This window comes from Oncorhynchus nerka, linkage group LG6 (genome assembly GCF_034236695.1).
Source record: "Oncorhynchus nerka isolate Pitt River linkage group LG6, Oner_Uvic_2.0, whole genome shotgun sequence".
NCBI classification, from domain to species: domain Eukaryota; kingdom Metazoa; phylum Chordata; class Actinopteri; order Salmoniformes; family Salmonidae; genus Oncorhynchus; species Oncorhynchus nerka.
Genome location: NC_088401.1, coordinates 29,163,948 through 29,185,275, shown reverse-complemented (window position 1 = coordinate 29,185,275; position 21,328 = coordinate 29,163,948). Strand labels below are relative to the sequence as shown.

Genomic DNA, 21,328 nt, shown 5'->3' with positions numbered 1-21,328 from the left:
GAGAGAGAGACGGTCAAAGAATACAGCAGAGAGCTGCTGTTTTTATGAGCGAGTTCATGTTTAAGTTTTTATTCAGCACTGTCACTGTTTTTATATTTTTTTTAAAATTACAACACAAAACATGTTTCTCCCTACTTCCACTCGCGCTACTACCAGCACAGCAGCTGCAACAAATGAGTAGCCATTAGCCAAGTGTATCGATAGACCTGCATTTTCATTATTAGCAGCTCATCGTGTCGATTTTAATATCAAGGAATATGACATTTTCTCTGGTAATAGGAACAACATGAATTTGTGCACGAGGCATCAATAATGTGGTGTGACTCCAGTTTCGCCATCAGGTGGAAGACCCCCGTCTCTGGTCAGTCTCACCGGAGCAAAGGAGAGAGCAGGGACCGTGAGAGGGACCGTGAGGGACCCCCCCCCCCCCCTTAGAGTTTTGAAATATATGGCCTGAGAAGAACAATGTCGTCAGGCCTAGCATAGCCAATATGTTGTGATAATGTACTACGCCTACTGCACAAACCGCATTCTGACAGAACAGTTTTAATTAGGTTAATGTTGCATAGGCTTCCATTTTTGAAGTCATGTTAAAAATAAAACATTTTTTAAAGGGCGGTAGACCTTGGCTTGCTTTTTTGACTCCGAAAGTTGATCTTGACCCAATAAAAGGTTGGTGACCACTGCTTTAAGGGAAGAGTTAGCTGGATGGAACTTCGCTAAGGAAGGTTGGGGTTTTAAAGCCCACCAGAGAATATTGGGGAATTCTACTTGCTTGTACTATTGCTCCCTCTGCAATCTTTATGGAGGCCGACCAAAATCTGCCAAAAACGAAATAAAAATTGGACATCTCCCGTGAAGACTTTCACACAGAACAAAAAGACAAATATTTTAACAGATGTAGATTTTTATGTTTCTGGAGCGCTTTTTCGTCCCCGAAGTACCACAGCTTCACAAGCATAATACAATATATCTCATGTGTATAGTCCTCTTCAACAGCTAAGTAAAATACACAGCCAGAGAGAAAAAGACTGAACTGGGGGGGGGGGGGGGGCTAGAGAGAGGAAACGAGTTAGGAGACTATTTGAAATAACAGCCGTTCGATATGTATACAATCCTTGTGAAAAGCAACAAACAGACATCAACACTTCTAAACACAATTCCACAAACACACACACACTTCCCGTCTGTGTGTTTAGATTGGGTTGAGATTCCTCGATCCCAAGCAGCCAGGCAGGCAGTGTGTGTGTGTGGTGTGTGTGTGTGTGCGAGCGCGTTCCTGGGGTTTGAAGGGGTTCCAGCGGCAACACCCAGATAGTCAACATGGGGTGAGGCGAGCGGAGCAGGCCCCCTCTATCCAAACAGCAACTGCCTCATCACACACTGGCCCAAAGTCAAGCAAATAAACTCCACGGCTGCTCTGGAGGGAATATGGGACCGCATGACACAGACTAAAAGGGCTGTCTAGGGCTGAACGAGGAAAAACTGTGGATGGATCTCAATACCTTAAAGTGTTTTTCCTGCCTGTGTCCAATCTAATACACTTAGCTGCTGATCTGAAAGAGCAATATAGTGCGACGCTACCAGTAGATAGACGGAGGAGAAATACATCATACTGAAGTACTGAGGATGAAACCAAACAAGAATATCACCACTTCATACTGCGGTCCAGCCGATCTTAGAGAAAGCTTGTGGGAGGAAAGCTGAGAGGGAGAGTCTTGCAAAACCGAGTCTTACATGAATCTTGCAGGAGAAATCTAAACTGTTACAGAACAGGACTCAACGTGACTACCATTTACGAGCGTGGTATGAAACATAGGAGGATTTACAGGACCCGGACCAAGGGGGCATTAGGGGCTCTCCAGGCAGGAGGGAACATTATTCATCTTCTATTGCGGAGTGATGAATGGTAGATGCATATGTGGGTGCACACGCATTGAAACAGACACACAATACCCCTAAGGATTTCCTGATGTCACTGTGGGGGCTCTGTGTGTTTTATGTTTCGGGCCCCGTGCCGAGCCTGCGGAATGCGACACGGAGATGGCCAACAAGATGCTTACAGGAATTCTCTTCGCTGCTCAAATTCCCTTTTGTAAGACCGGAATCTGCCTGCTCATGAGCGGACTGTTCCCTCCCTCTCTGCTCTGATAATCACTTCACTTGTCCAGTCATACAATAACCAGGGGTTGTAACCAAAATTATTTTCCAATCGTTTCATTCTGAGCAGAAACACACTTTGTTGCATTCCATTCCACTGTTCCGACCGGCAAGTACAGGTTTATAAGGTTCCCTTTTTAATTGTTATTTTACCCCTTTTCTTCCTAATTTCGTGATATCCAATTGGTAGAATCGAACCCGGGTCTGTAGTGACGCATCTTGCACTGCGATGCAATGATTTAGAACGCTGTGCCACTTGGGAGATTCTGTTCCTTTTTAACCAGTAAATTCAACCGTTTTTAAAAATTTTACATTTAGCTCATTAAGTTACTTCACCAATAAGTGGGGACAGAGCAGGCAAGTTAGTTGTTTACATGCGTGACAGACAGACAAGTGTAGTCTATGGAACAAGATGCAACTGAAATTTTGCCGGTGGGTAGAGTGAGCAGTAATGTAAAGTACTAAGGTAAAAATACTTTAAAGTACTACTTTAGTAGTTTTTTGGGGTATCTGTACTTTATTTATATTTTTGGCAACTTTTACTCTACTATATTCCTAAGTAAAATAATGTACTTTTTACTCCATACATTTTTCCTGAAACTCAAAAGTATTCGTTACATTTCAAATGCTTAGGAGGACAGGAAAATGGGTCCAATTCACACACTTATCAGGATAATATCCCTGGTCATCCCTACTGCCTGTGACCTGGCAACTCACTAAACACAAATGCTTCGTTTGTAAACTATGTATTGGAGTCTGCCCCTGGCTATCCGTAAATAGACATTTTTAAAAAGAAAGTTGTGGCGTCTGGTTTGCTTAGTATAAGGAATTTAAGCATATTTTACCAATTACATTTGAAGTATATTTAAGACCAAATATTTTAGGACTTTTACTCAAGTAGTATTTTACTGGGTGACTTTCACTTTTACTTGAGTCATTTTCTATTAAGGTATCTTTACTTTTACTCAAGTATGACATATGGGTACTTGTTCTACCAGAGAGAAGATTGACGCTTAAAGTAGAACTGACAGCGTTTGAACTACTTTGCAGTCATGAAACAGACAATCATAATAGTCAAAAGTATCATATTCCCAGTTTATGCTTCAAAACCAACTTCATAAAGGGGTTTTAAAAACCGGTCATATTTGACCAAACATTCCATGACGTACAGTAAGGCATTGTTGTTGACAGAATAGATGGATGCAGTTCAATGCATGATTAATAGAATTCACCAATACATTTCTTGGTTGTCCCAAAAATATTGCCATCAGGTTGTAAATCACAGCTGGCCTGGTACATTGTGTGCGTTTGTAAATTCACTCTGGCTATCTACTTCAATTTCAGAGCACTCTCGTCTGAGTGTGCCAGAGCGTAGCAGAAATGATTAATTTACTAACGCGCAACACCCGCTGAATATGAGCGGTGTCAGTAAACATTGACAAAAAAAAGTTATTCAATTGTTGGCAGCAGCACAGTTAGTCACTAACACTCTAGACAACATGAAAACAGCCTAACCAGCTCTCCTAGGGCTAGTAAAATGGTTAGAGTGACGTGTTCTCTCATTTGTGTTAGTGTGCGCTCTGAATTTATTAACAGAATCTGACAACACTCTGAATTTATGAACGACCCAGACTGCACACTGGAGGCAATTTACAAATGCACCCATTGTTTGCTGCCTCCACCCATTCGGGATGCACTGTTTCCGTTTCAATGACTCAATATTTTGAACCAAAACGGGCAACTGTAACTAACGCCGGGAATGTCAACACAATCAAACTAGCAAGGACAATGATCACAAGCCAGTCATAACGTGGTTAAAAGGCTAGCGTACATCTGTCAAACACAAGGCCAGCGGGCCGAATAGGACACACAAGCCAGTCATAACGTGGTTAAAAGGCTAGCGTACATCTGTCAAACACAAGGCCAGCGGGCCGAATAGGACACACAAGCCAGTCATAACGTGGTTAAAAGGCTAGCGTACATCTGTCAAACACAAGGCCAGCGGGCCGAATAGGACACACAAGCCAGTCATAACGTGGTTAAAAGGCTAGCGTACATCTGTCAAACACAAGGCCAGTGGGCCGAATAGGACACACAAGCGAGTATAGATGAGTCAAGAGTTTAGTCATATACTTTATGAAATTACATCCTGATGCGCTCGCATCTGAATTCAACTTCAGTTACAGTGCTTTTGTGTGTCCCGTTATAGAGCGCAGCAAGAGGGAAAGTGTAGAGACTCATGCTATACAGTCCTAGCTGGACTACTAAAATGTTGCAGTCTGCCTTCGGTTTTAAAAACTTGACAACGAATATACAAAAAACAAAACACCATGCAAAGGAGAAACATGTAGGCCTATTACAGCAACATTTGAGCAGTAGCCTAGGTTGGCTACTCAACTGCAATACCTTTTGAGTACAAAATACAGCAATGCTGCATTCAGCCACAAAACATTTAAAACAGGTTTGAAGTTGAAATGTTACAACAAACCTATGTTTTTGAGTAGTACACAGCGTTGTACGAGATCTTCAGTTTCTTGGCAATTTCTCGCATGGAATAGCCTTAATTTCTCAGAACAAGAATAGACTGACAAGTTTCAGAAGAAAGGTATTTGTTTCTGGCCATATTGAGCCTGTAATTGAACCCACAAATTAGTCTAAAGGCGGCCAATATCCCCGGTCATCCCTACTACTTATTGCTTTTTGTATCAGAACAACAGTTTTCAGCTGTGCTAACATAACTGCAAAAGCGTTTCTAATGATCAATTAGCCTTATAAAATTAGGAACTTGGATTAGTTAACACAACGTGCCATTGGAACACAGGAGTGATGGTTGCTGATAATGGGTCTCTGTACGCCTATGAGGATATTCCGTTAAAAATAAGCCGTTTCCAGCTACAATAGTCATTTACATCATTAACAATGTCTACACTGTATTTCTGATCACAATTGCTTTTATTTCAAAAACAAGGACATTTGTAAGTGACCCCAAACTTTTGAATGGTAGTGTACGTAAGTGGACTTTATAAAAAGGGACTTATTATTATCAATAAAACATGTTGGTATTTTACCCCCTTTTTTCCCTCCCCAATTTTGATCTTGTCTCATCGCTGCAACTCCCCAACGGGCTAGGAAGGTGAAGGATGAGTCATGCGTCCTCCAAAACATGACCCGCCAAACCTCGCTTCTTAACCTCGCTTCTGCAGGCAGACACGAATATATTTCTGAAGGACAGATTGAGGGCTTTGCATAGGCGATTTGTTGAATTTTTTGGAGGGACATAAAATAACAAAGTTATTTATGTTCCAGGCATTTTGTTCCAGTTCCTATGCTTTAAAATAACAGTTCTGTTCCGGGACAGTATAGATCCCTTTCGTTCCTGGTTCCGTTTGTGTTCCTTGAAAAATGAAACAGTTCCAACCCCTGATCATAACTATCCTCTGGATCATAACTTGGATCATTATCAAGAACAAGAAAAACAGATCACTCCCAGGTCATGAAATATGTTCTGTACTCAATACATGAAATAGTGATATTGGTAATGTACTACAAAAAAATGAAAACAAAATCTATAAAAGGTTGATGCAGTCAGTGAAGGAGTTGCATTTCCACTGCAGCATAGAAGGGCACAGTATTAATGCTGGCGATCGCACCTTCAGTACTATAAGCCTAAACAACCTTTATGGTAGAGTAGAGGAACGTTACTTGTAACTAATGGTAGCAGTCAGTGTGCAGCACTCCAATCAAAAGCGCAACATAAACAATGATTGATATCTTTATATGGATGAGCAGCCTGTGACGTGTGCGTGAGTGTTGCTGATTTAGTTTGTGTGTGCTGTATGTATGTATGTGTGTACACTGCGCAATAAAATGTGTGTGTATACTCTGCACAGTCGTGTATTTCCAGGAGCTGCAGATCAGATGGGACTCTGCATCCCCGCTGTCACGCTACAGCGCTCCCAGACATGGGGGGGAGGACCGGATGCACTGTGGGATAGGGAGGACTTGCCAAGCTCACGCACTATACAAAGCTACAACACTGACAAGCATACTGCAGAAAAGAGCTTCAACCTGCAGCTTTATAGACTGCAGCTGCTATTGATCTCTGTCTATCTAGCTCAAATGCAGACTCAAGCCATCACAGTATATTTAAGAAGTAAGGCCCAAGGGGGTGCGGTACAGTGCATTCGGAAAGTATTCAGACCCCTTCATCTTTTTCCACATTTCACTGAGTTACAGCCCGATTCTAAAATGTATTAAATAGTTATTAAAATTAAATATTAAATTGACATAAGTACTCAGACCCTCTACTCAGTTGTTGAAGCACCTTTGGCAGCAAATACAGTCTTGAGTCTTCCAGGGTATGACGCTACAAGCTTGGCACACCTGTATTTGGGGAGTTTCTCCCATTCTTCGATGTAGAGCCTCTCAAGCTCTGTCAGGTTGGATGGGGAGCGTTGCTGAACAGCTATTTTCAGGTCACTCCAGAGATGGTTGATCGGTTCAAGTCCGGGAAACTCAAGGACATTCAGAGGCTTGTCATGAAGCCACTCCTGTATTGTCTTGGCTGTGTGCTTAGGGTCGTTGTCCTGTTGGAAAGTGAACCTTCGCCCTAACGGAGGTCCTGAGCAGGTTTTCATCAAGGATCTCCCTGTACCTTGCTCAGTTCATCTTTCCTTCGAGCTTGACTAGTCTCCCAGTCCCTACCGCTGAAAAACATTCCCACAGCGGGCACTACCATTCTTCATCATAGGGATGGTATTGGCCAGGTGATGAGCAGCATCTGGTTTCCTCCAGACATGAGGCTTGGCATTCAGGCCAAAGAGTTCAATCTTGGTTTCATCAGACCAGAGAATCTTGACCTTTAGGTGCCTTTTGGCAAATTCAAAGCGGGCCGTCATGTGCCTTTTACTGAGGCGTGGCTTTCGTCTGGACACAACCATATAGGCCTGATTGGTGGAGTCCTGCAGAGATGGAAGAACCTCCCAGAAGGACAACCATCTCCACAGAAGAACTCTGGAGCTCTGTCAAAATGACCATTGTGTACTTGGTTACCTCCCTGACCGAGGCCCTTCACCCCCGATTGCTCCGTTTGGGCGGGAGGCCAGCTATAGGAAAATTCTTGGTGGTTCCAAATTTCTTCCATTCCAGAACGATGAAGGCCACTGTGTTCAAGGATGATCAATGGAAACAGGATGCACCTGAACTCAATTTCGAGTCTCATGGCAAAGGATCTGAAAACTTACATAAATAAGGCATTTCTACTTTATTTATTTTTAAAATGGGCAACATTTTCTTTATCATTATGGGGTATTGTGTGTAGATGAGGAAAAATATTAATTTAATCCATTTTAGAATAAGTCTGTAACGTAACAAGGGCTGCCTGAATACAGCCCTTAAGCTGGGTGGACACGACATGACTTTAAAAATCCTAACATGGTCGAGTCTCTCACATTAAACGACCGTCTTCCCTGAAGTTTTGTTGTGTTGCCAACGTAGTGGTGCGCACACTAAACATTGTGACACAGATGGGAGGGGGTCACACACTACAAGATTCTTAACTTGGTCATGAGGATTCTCTATACCACACTGTCTGGTGGAAACAAGGCGATTAGATTGTAAAGTAGCTACGAGCTGTGGCTCAAAGCAGCCTCAAAACATTCAGTCAGACATTCACACTCGCCATACAGAGTTGAAACATCTAGCTGGCATTTTTTACTGAATAACAGTGCTTGTGAACTTCAGAGCTGTACGATTTGACACCATCTTTGGTTAAATGTAAGTACAAACACATACTAGTAGTAGTGATCGCTCCTGCTGGAGAGTCTACACCTTCTGGACGATGTGAAACAACTTCATTATCTCACTGGCATCTTCTCTGGCGAGCTCTCATTGGATATTGCTGATCACCATTCTCAAAACTTGTCGTTGCACATCTCACACAAGAGCATTTCCGATTTTGTGGCAATAAAATAAAAAATAAAAAATAATGGGACACCTGGGCCTGCTCAAAGACGAGATGGTAGCCATTAGATTGCGTCTTTGACTCGCTCACATTAAATGTGCGTCGGTGACAGCTGTGCACCCGGAGTAGGCAATGACATGGGGATTTTTTCTCTGATATCAAATACTTATCTGGGACAGCTAAATCGTGGCCAAAATGGTGTAGTGTACCCCCAGCTTTAGCCGTGGTATATTGGCCACATATTGCTACACTGCTCAAAAAAATAGAGGGAACACTTAAACAACACAATGTAACTCCAAGTCAATCACACTTCTGTGAAATCAAACTGTCCACTTAGGAAGCAACACTGATTGACAATACATTTCACATGCTGTTGTGCAAATGGAATAGACAACAGGTGGAAATTATAGGCAATTAGCAAGATACCCTCAATAAAGGAGTGGTTCTGCAGGTGGTGACCACAGACCACTTCTCAGTTCCTATGCTTCCTGGCTGATGTTTTGGTCACTTTTGAATGCTGGCAGTGCTTTCACTCTAGTGGTAGCATGAGACGGAGTCTACAACCCACACAAGTGGCTCAGGTAGTGCAGCTCATCCAGGACGTTTGGCATTTGCCAGAGAACACCAAGATTGGCAAATTTGCCACTGGTGCCCTTCACAGATGAAAGCAGGTTCACACTGAGCACGTGACAGAGTTTGGAGACGCCGTGAAGAACGTTCTGCAACATCCTCCAGCATGACCGGTTTGGCGGTGGGTCAGTCATGGTGTGGGGTGGCATTTCTTTGGGGGGCCGCACAGCCCTCCATGTGCTCGCCAGAGGTAGCCTGGCTGCCATTAGGTACCGAGATGAGATCCTCAGACCCCTTGTGAGACCATATGCTGGTGCGGTTGGCCCTGGGTTCCTCCTAATGCAAGACAATGCTAGACCTCATGTGGCTGGAGTGTGTCAGCAGTTCCTGCGAGAGGAAGGCATTGATGCTATGGACTGGCCCGCCCGTTCCCCAGACCTGAATCCAATTGAGCACAAGTTGCAACCACAGACTGTCCAGGAGTTGGCGGATGCTTTAGTCCAGGTCTGGGAGGAGATCCCTCAGGAGACCATCCGCCACCTCATCAGGAGCATGCCCAGGCGTTGTAGGGAGGTCATACAGGCACGCGAAGGCCACACACACTACTGAGCCTTATTTTGACTTGTTTTAAGGACATTACATCAAAGTTGGATCAGCCTGTAGTGTGGTTTTCAACTTTAATTTTGAGTGTGACTCCAAATCCAGACCTCCATGGGTTGATAAATTTGATTTCCATTGATAATTTGTGTGTGATTTTGTTGTCAGCACATTCAACTATGTAAAGAAAAAAGTATTTAAAAATAATATTTCATTCATTCAGATCTAGGATGTGTTATTTTAGCGTTCCCTTTATTTTTTTGATCAGTGTATTATAAATTGGTTACCAATGTAATTAGAACAGTTAAATAAATGGTCATACCCGTGGTATACGGTCTGATATACCACAACTTTTAGCCAATCAGTATTCAAGGCTCGAACCACTGGGTTTATAATCATATTTAACCGCTATAAAGAATACTGTTCAACGAAGATACAGACCATTGGGAAAGCTGATTGACGGATCACATTTGGTTATAAACTACTTGATCAATCAAAATTCCTACTTGATACTGGTTATTTTCTATGCTGAATTGGTTCACCACTGATTCACTTGAAGAAGTGAAGGTTAAACAAGCATTAAGATGATTTTCTACTTCCTTTTAATCTGATTCCTCTTGTCGTGACATTTAAGGAGTTAAAGGGAGAGTGAATCACAGTACACTGGCCCTACTACATCAATTGCAGGTTTCAATCTAGCTTGAGAGATCTGCTGTTATCACGCCACTGAGTACTAGGAATGTGATCTCACTGCAATTCTCAGAGTGCACTACACTAGAGGAGTAACCAAACACCTGTCTAGGATTGGTCAGGAGCCAGAGTGAGTGGTGCAGTGGCTGCTGGAGTCTTTCTCCTGTGTAAGAGCAGGGCGTGACTCACTCGTTGATACAGTGAGAGACAAAGTGCATTCAAGAGTGCAGTGTTTTGTCACGTTGCAAAATGCTGTTGTTGAATGGGAAGGTTTATCTGAATGGTTTGTGAGTGACCATGTGCAACACTGAAGAGATGAAGCTTGCTTGCTGATCAGTGACTATCAGTCTTCTTTTATAGATGTTCTATTCAAAGTCTGGAGGGAGTAGAGTTACAAATTCAACAAGAACTTGATATACATGCTGTCCACTTACCTCGACTGCCATTGTCTTCATCCTAGAAGAGAGAAAAGATAGTCAGACATTTTTTGCATTCACATTTTATCTGGGGTTTTCCTCAATGAAGATAACAGTGATTGAGTGTTGTACTCTGGAAGAAAATAGAAAATTGCTTTCACTGTCATTAAACAAGACTAATTGACATAAGTCACAATATGCAACATTAAAGTAGATTCAAACAAACGTGACAAGGGACGAAGGCGGAGTTCTTCTACGTGTCGCCGTCACTGAAAATGTTGATTAGAAAAACCTACTTTAGATTTGTTTGTTTTTATCTGTATCCTTCAAGCTTAAATACTTCATTTCCTTCAAGTGCGGGTTCAAAACACCCACATGAGTGTTCTAATCCCGTAACCCTGCAGCAACACATATGTTCTCCACATATTCTTTAAGACTCCAGAGTTTCCCTTGGCAATCCTATAAGACAGGCTGACCTTCTTCAAGTTAACCCAGTTTCAGAAAGACTGGGACTGCGATTACTCAAGAGCTCCAAAAAGTAATTACAATACATGATAGGTGCGGAAGGTAGCCTAGAGGTTAAGAGCGTTGGGCCAGTAACCGAAAGGTTGCTAGATCGAATCCCTGAGCTGACAAGGTAAAAATCTGCCGTTCTGCCCCTGAACAAGGCAGTTAACCCACTGTTCCTAGGCAGTTAACCCACTGTTCCTAGTTAGTCATTGTAAATTAAGAATTTGCCTAGTTAAATCAAATGTAATCATGTCATCTCGGATGGAATTCTGAGAATTTCATAAAGATCAAATTTCTACAAAGATACAGGGTTTATTTTATGTTAGCAAAGGCTTTGTCTAAAATGACCCTGAAATTGACATTTTAATTTGAGTATTTCCCAGAAGCTCTTATCTGCATCTTACTGTAAGAAGGGAATTAGAAAGTCTCAGCGAAAAGCTGAACAAGACTTGGCCTTGCCAGCTCTGCCAACTCGAATGCCATTTCTGGGAGCATTAGAAATGGGAATTACGACCACGTGGCAACTGTTACTGATGGAGCCATATTGCTTTTTATTTCTTAATGCACTGAGAACCAATAAACTCTCAATGAAGTTTCAGTTTTTCCAGATAAGAGTTGAAATGTCATTACACAGAAACACAAAGCAACCCAATTCTACTTGAAAGAAGAAAATAGGCCAACACAGTACAGTGCCACAAGGGAGGGCCTTTGCACCGGTACGGCTGGATACAACTCTGCAGCATCTAGGCGGAGTGCTTCAGCTTTGAATTTAAATGGCAGTGCCATAGCAAAATCCAAACGGACAGAGAATAAGTGCTCTGTCTAAGATCTCTTTTAACACAGTGAAAAGAGGGTCAAAATACACTTGCAAACGTAAACACAAAACACTTCTACAAATGTATTGATGTTAGAAAAATCCCAAATGGAGACAGGTGGTTGGCTAACGACAACAGTAAATCCCTTGAAAAAAAAAAAAATGTCTTGAAACAATCAGATGGAGGCATCGGAAGCACTATCCCACTAGAAGAGGTTGAGTATTTCACTATTTACTGAAAACTGTGGAATGGCGGCCCATTAAGACAGGAACTGCTGGGACAGCAGGATTAAATGCATGGAGCAGCATAATGTTGATGTTATTCAGTTGGTGTTTCTGGCTCCCTTCCCAGGTAAGATGACACTACAACTGAGATTACACTACAAAACACTGTTGTACACTACCAGATATTGGTGAATTTCAGTGTTGTAGGAAACTGACAACTGTAACCCATAGTCTTCCTCTACAAATTGATCAATATCAGTTGATGATTAATATTATAGAAATATGGTTGAGTGTAAGTAGTACAGTATTATTGGTCTATGAATTGTATGTGCAGGGCTCCCTTGTGAAAGAGACCCTGGTCTCAATGGTGACTCCCTGTTTAAATAAAGGTCAAATATAAAACATATAGAGTTTATACACTACATGGCCAAAAGTATGGACACCTGCTCGGCGAACATCTCATTCCAAAACCATGAAAAACTGCCCCAGACTGTTATTACTCCTCCATCAATAGCACTATGCATTGGGGCAGGTAGCGTTCTCCTGGCATCCGCCAAACCCAGGTTGGTCTGTCGGACTGCCAGATTGTGAAGAGAGTCCAATGTCGGCGAGCTTTACACCACTCTAACAAACGTTTGGCATTATGTGTGTGTGGCTGCTCAGCCATGGAAACCCTTCTCATGATGTTCGCGAAGACCAGTTATAGTGGCTGACGTTGCTTCCAGAGGCAGGTAGCCTGGCGGGTAGGAGCGTTGGGTCAGTAACTGAAAGGTTGCTGGATCAAATCCCCAAGCTGACAAGGTAAAACTCTGTTGTTCTGCCCATGAGCAAGGCAGTTAACCCACTGTTCCCTGGGTGCCGAAGATGTGGATGTCAATTAAGGCAGCCCTCCGTACCTCTCAGATTCAGAGGGGTTGGGTTAAATGAGGAAGACATTTCAGTTGAATGCATTCAGTTGTACAACTGACTAGGTATCCCCCTTTCCCAGTTGGGAACTCAGTAGTGAGTGGTGCAACTGAGGACAGATAATTTTTTTACGTGCTTCATCACTCGCCTTCATCACTCTGGCTGGGCCACTCAAGGACATTCAGAGAAGTGTCCTGAAGCCACTCCTGCAATGTCTCAGCTGTGTGCTTAGGGTCGTCCTGTTGGAAGGTGATCCTTTGCCCCAGTCTGAGGTCCTGAGTTCTCTGGAGCAGGTTTTCAATAAGGATCTCTGTACTTTATTCTATTCATCTTTCCTCCGATCCTGACTAGTCTCCCAGTCCCTGCCACTGAAAAACATCCCCACAGCATGATACTTCCACCACCGTGCTTCACCGTAGGGACGGTGCCAGGTTTCCTCCAGACATGACACTTGGCATTCAGGCCATAGAGTTCAATCTTGGTTTCATCAGACCAGATAATCTTGTTTCACATGGTCAGAGTCCTTTAGCTTTTGGCTAACTCCAAGCGGGATAATGTGGCTTTCGTCTGGCCAACCTATCATAAAGGCCTGATTGGTGGAGTGCTGCAGAGATGGTTGTCCTTCTGGAAGGTTCTCCCATCTTTACAGAGGAACTCTGGAGCTCTGCCAGAGTGACCATCGGGTTCTTGGTCACCTCCCTAACCGAGGCCCTTCTTCCCTGATTTCTCAGGGTGACCAGCTCTAGGAAGACCCTTGGTCGTTCAAAACTTCTTCCATTTAAGAATGATGGAGGCCACTGTGTTGTTGGGTACCTTCAACGCTGCAGACATTTGTTGGTACCCTCCCCCAGATCTGTGCCTCTACACAATCCTGTCTATGAGCTCTACGGACAATTCCTTCGACCTCATGGCTTGGGTTTTGCTGACATGCACTGTCAACTGTGGGACCTTATATAGACAGATGTGAGCCTTTTCAAATCATGTCCAAATCAAGTGGTCTCCAATCAAGATGTAGAAACATCTCAAGGATGATCAATGAAAACAGGATGCACCTGAGCTAAAGTTCAAGGTATCCGTTTTTCATTTTTTATACATTTGAAAAAAATGTCTGAAAACCCATTTTCTCTTTGTCATTATTGGGTATTGTGTAGATTGGTGAGGATGTTTTATTTATTTTTTTATCCATTTTAAAATAAGGCTATAACATAAAATGTGGAAAAAGTCATGTTTCTGAATACTTTCCAAATGCACTGTATGTTCACTAAGGTTGCTTGAGTGCGGTCATGATGTTCTCACCTTGAGGGAAGAGTGGACGGCTGACTCTGGCGGGTAGACGATGAAGTGGCGCAGCGTGAAGCCGAAGCCCTGCGAAGTGCGCTGCAGCCGGAGTGTCTTGGGGCCCGGCCAGGAGAAGGGCTCCTCTTCCACTCCAACCGGGGATCCCGTCGCAGATGCCACGCTCTGGTCACTCCCATCCTTCTGTTTAGCCTGAGAGAAACAGAGAGGGGGAGAGATAGACTTTTAATGTGGTTATTGTTACCTTTGAGATAATCCACTCAATGTAGGACAGGTAGATTCACACGTTTTCCTCTTACATACCTCTGTTAATGTAAAGTAAGCTCATTACTGATTCAGTTACAGAAGAAAACATTATCTGGAAGTGGCCTTAGACTACCCTTTTCCTCTATTATCATCCTAGAGGGAAAAGGTGTTTTGAATGGTTTGAAACCGTGAAGGATGCAGCAGAAAGACAAAGCCTCCTTAACTCATGCTAGAAAACATACCCTCGTAAAACTGACTATCCTACCGATCCCGCAAACTGGATGTAGTCCATCATAGTGCCATCCATTATGTCATCAAAGCCCCATATACTACCCACCACTGTGACCTGTATGCTCTCGTTGGCTGGCCCTCGCTACAGTACATATTCGTCGGCAAACCCACTGGCTCCAGGTCATCTATAAGTCTTTGCTAGGTAAAGCCCCGCCTTATCTCAGCTCACTGGTCACCATAGCAGCACCCACCCATAGCACACGCTCCAGCAGGTATATTTCACGGGTCACCCCCAAAGCCAACACTTCTTTTGGCCGCCTTTCCTTCCAGTTCTCTGCTTGCACATCATCATCATCTGCACATCGATCACTCCAGTGTTAATGCTAAATTGTAATTCATTTGCCTCTATGGCCTATTTATTGCCTTACCTCCCTACATTTGCACACAATGTGCATAGATTTTTCTATTGTGTTACTGACTGTACGTTTGTTTATGTGTTAACTGTGTTGTTTGTGTCGCACTACTTTGCTTTATCTTGGCCAGGTTGCAGTTGTAAATGAGAACTTGTTCTCAACTGGCCTACCTGGTTAAATAAAGGTGAAATAAAAAATTTAAAAAAGAAGGAGAAATGGCAACACTGTCAGACATGACCTCAGCAGCACACCCATAATATTTAGACTTAAGGGCGTGGTCAGATAGGAGAACATGAACAAGTCCAGTGTCATTCCGGTCTCCCAATGGGAGACCTTCAGTAGTGATGACAATCAATCTTAACAGTACAGTCTTCAGATTCACAAGGCCACAATTTACAAGTGATGAGAACATGGCATCAAATCCCCATTACATCTTGTACCAGGCTACTCTCAATGTGCTCCTTGTCACTGAAGACAGTCAAGAAGCTTTATTTCAAACAAAGAGTGCTCTGTTTTCGGAGATAAAACAGCAGCCAATGGCTACACATTTATCTTGTTCTCTCACCTTGTTTATCTGACAGAGTGAGAGTTCATTTGGCTAAATCAAGCGGAGTTACGTGAAATGGAATAAGATTCAGTTTGTTGACATGGCTACGGTTCGACCGAGCGCTCAGGAAGGTAAGAAAGTAAACAAAAGAGTTCATTCAGGGACAGGGAGGACAGGAGTTTTAAAGGAGGCCTGGGTAAGACCAAAATGTAATAAATATTCCAACTTTGATCAATTATACACACAAAATGTAAAATATACAGTATGTCAATCGTTTCTCCAAAGGGCTATTCTATGGATTATAATTTGTGTAAATCCCCCAAAATCAAGGTATTTTATGGCCTAGGTTTTGTGAGGAATTACTTGTATACTTTGTGTTCAGTGCTTTCATCAGAGAGCGGCTAAGCCTATTCCAATTGAATTCAAGGTAGGCGAATACATCACACCTTGACGCAACAAGAGATTGGCGCTGGCTGGGTTGAAGAGCAGTGAAATGCCATTTTGTATAATGATAAACTTGTGAATGCTGTTGAGTGCGAGACAGAGTTCCAACATCCAGGAACACTGAAAAGGCTCAGATCCTGCTCAACACACTTTCGTTTATTTTCTCATAAAAGAGCCGGTTGTCAGATCCATTAAGGCTACGTGCCACAGCTCCGTCCGCAACAAATCATTTGTACACTGTTGTAGATGGAACTAAGCCGTTTACACGAAACAGGGATTTCCACCAGTCTCAAACATATCTCATGGCAACGGTAACCACAGAGAAAACAGTGATTCACCCTCTTCTTATAAGAGACACTCTTTTCCTGAACATGACGTCACACAGACAGACACACAACCTACACTGTAATCTATCCTCCCTGGTATGCATCACAGGCATGTACAACACCACATAAAGAATCCCCTGACCTTATCACATAAATTCCAAAAAGCGCTACAGTATTTCACAACCCAAAGTCAACGAGAAAGCCACACGGTGTCCTCCTGCCTGCCTCTCGTATACTGTCTGAACCGTAAGACTTATGTCAGATTCATTATCAAACTGATGGTTCGCTCAGCCCACACCGCCACAGGGTGTGCGTTAGTGGTTGCCATTGACAGCACCGCAGTGACTACGGGCCAACCATGGGCCTGCCAAACAGTCCTCGCTGCAACCTCAGCCCAGCTTTCTCCACGGGTTATGAGCAGAGGTTGTTTTTTCCTTCTTCTCCAGTGCGAAAACACTGCCTCCTCTTTCTTTAAGCTTTCCCCTCTCTCTGTCCTCCCTTACGCTCTCCCCACCACACCTCTCTGTGTGTGTGTGTGTGTGTGTGTGTGTGTGTGTGTGTGTGTGTGTGTGTGTGTGTGTGTTTGTGTGTGTGTGTGTGTACAGCAGATGTAGGAGCCTCAAGAGAATGGGCTGGGCCTGTATAACTGTGGGCCTGGTGAGATCACTACGACCCCGCAGCTCTGCATAGAAACACTTGCGGGGACACACACACACCAACACACACTTGTTTTTCTATCCTCATGGGGACCTAACATTTATTTCCATTCAAAATCCTATTTTCCCTAAACCCCAACCTTAAATGTAACCTTAAAGCTTAACCCTAATTCTAACCTTAAACCCTGAGCTTAAAATAGCCTTTGAGAATATTCCTTGTTTTACTATCCTTGTGGGGACTTTAGGGGATTTCAGGTCCCCATAACAATAGAAGAACAAGGACATTCCCACACACACTTTTCCATCTCTATATTTAACATGTTGAATTATTGAAAAGAAGAGGAGGCAACCATGCAGAACAGGGAGCAGGACTGTGGCTGGCACTGCAGTCATAGTGAAAGAAGCAATGAGGATTAGCTAACCCTCAAACAACTAAATCGGACTAATTCCAAAGTTCTTTGCACGTAGCTTTACAGACCTTGCTGACTGCCATTTTGAGTGAAGAGGGTAGGATTGGGGAACACATGAGGTATTATAGCATCCCACCACACCCTGAAAAAAGTGTCACTCGGGACTAGTTGGCTAAGAACTCCCCTCCATATCAGACACAGTCATGTGAGGCATCTACACTGGCTTTTCCCATCAGCACAGGTTCAAAACTGTCAACACCTCCGCTTTGGAATCCCTCTCGGCTGCACCAATCAGCAACAGCCATTAAATATAGATTTGAATATGATGTCGGAAAATAGCCTATAGCTACTTGCCATGTGGTTGCTGTGCATTTGTATGTCAGATGTGTAGTTGTGGGTCCAATACCTGTCGACTCAGTCTCTCCTCACAGTCCTCCTAGGCCATAGTGAGTCACTCTGGTGTGGTTAGCTTAATGGCTTCCCCTCTGACCACAGGCCATTGCAACTACACAAGACATTATTCACATCATAGGAAAATATAGTGTTGCTCTCCCTTGCCCAAAACAATAACTGAATTATTCCAACGAATGACAATAATAATAATAATAATACAAATTTAAATCTGAAATAAATAAGTACTGTAAGTACTGAAATGCTTTGAGTACAGATCCAAAAATAAATCCATGGCGCATTGATAACAACTGGTGGAAATACAGCTATTATCTCCTAAATATATCGCTGTCCTTTCAGTCTTTCAGAATTGACCATCGGAAGCATTACAAAAGACCGGTCAGTGAAACAGTACTACACTGCCACTGGAGCAAGGGAAGAGGCACGCGACATTCCTGAGACAACACACTGTGTTGCCCCCCCCCCCCTCACAAATCCTTACTATATTACACAATACGCTTAGCTGCAAGCCACTGATACTGCCTGGGCACATATTTCAGCACAGGTCAATGTATTACAACTCAATAACGCACTGCCAACGGCTCTCTACTAAAATACCTACTATTTGCTTCCAACACAGGATTTGTGATCAATCTCTTTATGCAATCCGAAAGGCATTAGGGTGAACTCGAAAAGTCCTCCGAAAGCTTGGCGCCTTACCCTGGAACGAACACAGTTCCTCCTGGATGCTTCTTGGAGTCTGCCCCAGGACACTCTCCTGTCTGTTTCCCCCCTGAGGCCTAGCTCCACGTCCCCCCAGTAAGCCTGCGCTAGCAGCTGGAACCACAGGCAGTAGGGCTCCGACAGGCAGCATTCTAAACCGGCCAGACGAGCCCAGGGACAGTCCCCCGTCGAAGGAGAGCAGTCCACCTCTACATCCAGCAGATCCACCAGGTCAGGGCAATCCTTCAGGGGCACCGTAGTCACACAGCTCCCGGCGGAGACGCCCCCGTTCCTCTGGGCCAGCATGGCATAGCCAGCAATATGCCTTTATATCCGTCAAAGAAAAAGAAGGAAGCCAGGCAGTGGAGCTCTCCTCTTCTGCTCCGAGATGGTCTCACTAGCGTCTCAGTCTTTGTTACTCTGAGTTTCTTTTTTACTTCCCCCTGTTCCCTCTCTCGCCAGGTCTGTTCTCAGTGTTGGGAAGCTGGGCTGTTCCTCTGCTTCCCACAGCCACATGATGTTTCCACTCAGCGGAGAGTGTTGCAGAGCTGGGGCAGACTGACGCACCAGCACATCCACCCACCTCACACTCTCTCATAAGCACACACACACACACACACACATCTGGCTGGGCGGCCAGATGAGTTCTCTTTTAACCCTCCCTTCTCCTCTCGCACTCTTTTTCACCTGATTCTAAAAGGCCATTTGGACACAATGTTTAAAAGCATGCCCTTTCCACACAAACATAGTGCTCATATGACAGTACAGAGACACTTTCAATCTATCTATATCGTCTCTTAAGTCAGTGCCTTTCTCCAAAGGCTGTGTGCTTATTCCATCGTCTTTACAAGCTATTTTCACACCCCATACAAACCCGTTTTCCCTTCATCTTTGCCCAGTGGGATTACATAAGAGGAGAGCCGGGTGCCGTGCGGACACTTTTTTAATGGGTTATGGTAAACAAACCCACAGGAGGGCTTGACAAAGGCTTTATCTTAAGTGCAGTGTGATGGATAGGACAGACTCTGCCTGTGTTCGTGCTTAGCAAAGCACTCTGATTGGGGGACAAATAGTTCAATATTTAATCAGATTTGGAATCAGGTGATGTCGAAGAAATGGAACTCTGCTCCAAAAGGAAAAGCAATAGCAGTCATCTTAGACAACTCTCACTGCTTGTCAAGTGAATCTGGGGAATTTTTCACATTGTCATTAGGTGAGAAAATGAGTAACACCTCTGAAAAAGGGTACTTCACATGAAACTAAAACAAAAATGGCAGATCAAAATTGCCAGTCTATCAGCCGGTCAGATAAGTGTTCATATTTTGAGTCGGACTTATTTAAAGCAGTCTTTCTAATCTACTATTCCAGCAGCGACCAAGAAAAGAACAGGAAACCAGTGATGGAATGTTCCCTCCAACCACACATTGCTGATGACCATCTTATTACCACATTCATTCCACTGAATATAGCCTGCACCATTCGAGGCGTCCATGTTATGCAAGTAAGCTGGACGAAAGCTTGTTAAAGACTGACTGGATGCAAGTCTCGTCTCAAGTGCCACCAACACAAGACAAGTCGAGGGGGAAATCCTTTACTGTGAATGGTTTGTGTTTACATCAGCTTTGCATTATAGTGGAACATTACGGGCCTGGCCACATCATGCCAAACAGATTGTTTATCTAAAGCAATGAGTTGGATAGTTTTATGGGTTTTGCTACCACAATCTTCATATGAAAATGTTTCTTGCATCCATTTATGTCAAATTATAAGAATTTTGCCAGAGTGTGAGAGTAAAATGCATCCCCTTAGACAGGAATTTGATTCAGTGGCATGTGGAGTCTCACACACACGAAACACGACTGCATGGGACTACTTTTACAGTTGCCATGGCGATAAACAGGGCCACAACAGTCAGCCATTGGGACAGGGATTTTTCCCCTGGCCACTGCATGTGAAACCAGCCATTCAGAGACGTAGGGTACAGGACAAAACTCAGTGGAGAGGTGTGTGGTATTTACTGAACCTGGCCTTCATCCATCTAACTTCCTCCAGCCTGCTTTGAAAATGCTGAACAAAACAGTTATAGCCTAGGGCCTATTCTTAACATAGAGCCACAATATACCGGAACATGCATGCCATAGATCAACGTGCAAACGTAGCAACTACATTTTGAAAAGCAGGAGTGGTGTAATGTTCTAATCCTTTGTTTTGCTTTTTGTTTGGTTGACTTTGTGTGGATATAGGTTGTGTTTTAATGCCTTGGCTCATTGAGCGCTAGCCTGGATAACCAAAGGAGTTGGCATGACAGCACAAACCGATCTGGGTCCAGGCTAGTTGAGTGCAGTAGTATTGATACTATTCAGGTCATCCTCTCGGGAAGCTGTAGAGCAACGAGAGAGATGTGTAGACGTGCCTTTCACTGATTCTCAGACTTGCTTTCATAGGTCACTAACGCACATGTCCAAACAATACCCTTCAAAGCCATGATACCAAACAGACCCTAAGACACAGAAGAGTGAACATGGCCTGGGGCAATGCAGGTGCTCCCTTCCACAAAACAGATCCACTCCCTCAGGTATTTACCTGTACGAGCCTAATGCTTTAGAATCCTCCCATAACATCTAGTCCTACTCATTTCAGACAGAAGACATGGTATAACTTTAGGTTGATATGACCCGCTTTCAAAACAGACCCTTATTTACCACTTTCTTGCAGGTCTACCTCCTTTTATACATCAATTTGCAACTGGACATTTTACACAGTAGCCCTTTCTGATATAAACAAAAGACGGTATAC

The 21,328-nt window shown here is 43.5% G+C and overlaps 1 protein-coding gene across 1 annotated transcript in view; it reads right to left on the bottom strand.

The window, feature by feature from the left end:
• Positions 1-19,053, bottom strand: part of LOC115130298 (rho GTPase-activating protein 21) — a 62,892-nt gene extending 43,839 nt beyond the window's left edge. Inside the window, 3 exon segments of the mRNA XM_029661293.2 lie at positions 10,414-10,435; positions 14,147-14,338; positions 18,530-19,053. Of these exon segments, the coding sequence (XP_029517153.2) occupies positions 10,414-10,435; positions 14,147-14,338; positions 18,530-18,838 (523 nt within the window). The 5' untranslated portion in view covers positions 18,839-19,053.
• Between the last annotated feature and the right edge of the window lie 2,275 nt (positions 19,054-21,328).